Source organism: Empidonax traillii, unplaced genomic scaffold (genome assembly GCF_003031625.1).
Source record: "Empidonax traillii isolate 1590-97213 ecotype Southwest subspecies unplaced genomic scaffold, ASM303162v1 scaffold7002:size10553, whole genome shotgun sequence".
Lineage (NCBI taxonomy): Eukaryota > Metazoa > Chordata > Aves > Passeriformes > Tyrannidae > Empidonax > Empidonax traillii.
In genome coordinates this window covers 5,113-8,080 of record NW_020962195.1, presented here as the reverse complement: position 1 = coordinate 8,080, position 2,968 = coordinate 5,113, and the positions used below count along the sequence as shown (strand labels likewise).

Genomic DNA, 2,968 nt, shown 5'->3' with positions numbered 1-2,968 from the left:
GCCAGTGACAAGTGTGGAGCGAGTCAGCGTGAAGATACGTTTCAGTAACCTGCTAGTAAGGGTTGAGCAACCTCTGAGTAAGATGAGGCAGGCCAAGACTTGTGTGATGCTGGAGTGCAGCCTGGAGAACAAGAGAACCTGGGATACGAGCAATAAATAGGGAGAGCTGAGCAGCAGAAGGCTGAGTAACCTCTGAGTAAGGGCTGGGTCACTGCACGGCCGGGCAGCGACAGAGGAGCAAGCGCGTAACGTCCACGGAAGCACCGAGTAGGCCAAAGGGGTGGTAACCTCAGAGTAAGTGCAGGGCAAAGGCAAAGGAGAATGAACCACGTGGAGGGACCCTGGAGTAAGGTGCGAGTAGCAGTAAAGTATCAAGCAACGCAAAAGGATGAGCTGAGCAAGCCCAGAGTAAGGACCCACATGAGTAACCCTGGAGTAAGTTCTGTGTAGAAGTACTGAGTAACCTCAGGCTGGGTAAACTCAAAGGATACACCCAGGAGGAACCCTGGAGTAACTTCTGAATAGGGGCAACGTACCAAGTGACTTCAGACTAACAGCTGAGGAAGCTCAGAGTAAAGACACCCCCTCCCCCCCCGCTCATGAGTAACGCTGGAGTAAAATCTGGGTAGGAGTAAAGTACCAACCAACCTCGACGTAAGGGCCAGGAACGCTCAGAGTAACAATCCCACGAGCAACCCAGGAGAGGGAGGCTAATAACCTCAGCTGAGTAACATCTGAGTAATCGAGAGTAGAAAGGGAGTGACACTCCAGCAGTGAGCAAGTCGAGGCTGAGGAGTCAGGAAATAAGGCTGGAGTAGGGCAGGTGTGGCCGCAGAGCTGGGCCTGAGCTGCCTTGGAGTAAAGTCAGAGCTGGGCCTGAGTAACCCTGGGGTAACCCTGGAGTGAAGGGGGACCAACCTCGGAGTAAGCCCCCCCCACCCTGGGGAACCTCCTGGGAGGCGCCGAAGCCTCAAATAACAACAGGGTGACCCTGGAGTTGAGCGTAAGTAACCTCAGAGTAAGCCCAGAAGGACACTGTGACTCCCCTCCCTCACCCTCCCCGCCCCAAAACTGCTCCCAGGGTGGCCCTGCCCCTGCCAGGCCCTGCCCCTGCTAGGCCCCGCCCCCTCTGAGCCCCGCCCCTCAGGGGGAGGGACCCATATAGACTCTTATTTATAATATTGCCTTGAAAAAATAAAACTCGAAGTAAACTGGGGGGGGGGAAAGAAACCCCAGACTCAAGGGAACTCCCCCAAAAAATAGGGGGGACCCCAAACCCCCCTCCAATGGGGGGGTCCCACATGACCCCCCCCCAAATCCAGCAGCGGTTCTTCGGGGGGTCGTCTGGGGGGCCGTGGTTACCGGGCCAGGGGGCCCTCCCGTAGTTTTGGGGTGAGCCCTCATTTTGGGCATCACCCCCCAGTTTTGTGGCACACCCCCTCCCCCCCCCCTCAGTTTTGGGGGGTCCTGGGAGGTTGCAGCAGCAGTCCAGGGGCTGTGGGGAGAGGAAGCAGTTAAGGGGGGTGGCCCAAATGGATGAACCCCTAAATTTGCCCCCTCCCCCCCTTTTTAGGCCTTTCCCCATTCATAAGAGTTACTCCATTTTGGGGGTCTTTGAGCCCCAAATTTTGTGGGGGTCCGCAGTGGGGCAGCTCCCCCTTTTGGGGGTGTCCCCCCTATCTGGGGGGTATCCCCTGGTTTTGGGGTAAATCACCCCATTTCTGGAAAGGTCCTTTTCCAGGGGACTCTCCCAAATTTCAGATGTGTTTTGGGGGGCTTATTTTTTGGGGTGTTCCCCATACTTTCAGGCTCAATCCCCGGGGCTACTGCTCCTCAACTTTGGGAAGAGCCAATTAAGCAATCCCACAGGAGGGGTCTCCCATTTTGGGCAGCTCACCCGATTTTTGGGGGGCCCTACCTGCTCAGCATCAGAATTCGGTGTCGAGCACCCGGAAGGCGGAAGAACCTGCGGAGAAAACGAGGGGGGCAGGGTGTGGATTTGGGGAGGCCACAGTTTCGAGGGGGGTGGTCACAGTTTCGGGTGCTGACCTGGGGGGGGTAGGGGGGCCGTGCGCAGCCCCGGCTCCTTCTGCAGCTGGATCTCCTTCAGGGCGAAGATGGAGGTGGCTGTGAGGGGAAGAGGGGGTGGGCAGGGCCTCACGTCAAAGGGGTGTTACCACAGTAGAGGGGGCGTGGTTGTTTTCAAGCCCCATCCACTAGAAAACCACACCTTGATGATTTGCATAGCTCCTCCCACACCCCACTGATTTGTCACCCCACATCACTGATTTGCATAGCTCCTCCCACACATCACTGATTTGTCACCCCACATCACTGATTTGCATAGCTCCTCCCACACATCACTGACTTTTCACTCCCACATCATTAACTTGCATAGCTCCTCCCACACATCAATGATTTGTTGCCCCCACATCACCAATTTGCATAGCTCCTCCCACACATCACTAATTTGTCACCCCCACATCAACAATTTGCATAGCCCCTCCCATTCCTCAGAGGCTCCACCCACCAATGGCTAAACCCTGCCCCTCGAGCCCCTCCCACTGCCACCCAGTTCCACCAATGGTCACCCTCCCCCAGGGGAAGCTCCACCCCCTCCAAGGCTCCACCCTGCCCCAACAAGCCCCACCCCCCAAAACAGCCCCACCCACTCCATTGACTCCTCCCAACAAAGCCACACCCCCACAAAGCTCCACCCACTCCACAAATCCCCACCCTCTACAGCCCACACGAAGCTCCCAAGTGGTGGCCCCCCCACCCCCAGCCCCCACGATGCCCCCGTCCCCTCGTGCCCCCACTCACTGTCGGGCAGGGAGCTGACCCTTGGGCCCAGGCAGCCGAAGAAGGGGTGTGCCATGGCCTCCGCCGCCGGCAGCCGCCGTCGCCCCTCGAACTGCCCCGCCTACCGTCAGGACACGCCCACGGGGCGGGGACACACCCACAGAGG

The 2,968-nt window shown here is 58.1% G+C and overlaps 1 protein-coding gene across 1 annotated transcript in view; it reads right to left on the bottom strand.

Annotated features, from left to right (window-relative positions):
* Positions 1 to 655: 655 nt before the first annotated feature.
* The window catches only part of LOC114073551 (cyclin-dependent kinase 16-like), a gene marked incomplete at its 5' end in the record, with an annotated part of 7,421 nt that continues 5,108 nt past the window's right edge, over positions 656 to 2,968 (bottom strand). Inside the window, 4 exons of the mRNA XM_027911285.1 lie at positions 656 to 1,495; positions 1,919 to 1,966; positions 2,050 to 2,127; positions 2,824 to 2,923. Of these exons, the coding sequence (XP_027767086.1) occupies positions 1,929 to 1,966; positions 2,050 to 2,127; positions 2,824 to 2,923 (216 nt within the window). The remainder of the gene's footprint in view (positions 1,496 to 1,918; positions 1,967 to 2,049; positions 2,128 to 2,823; positions 2,924 to 2,968) is intronic.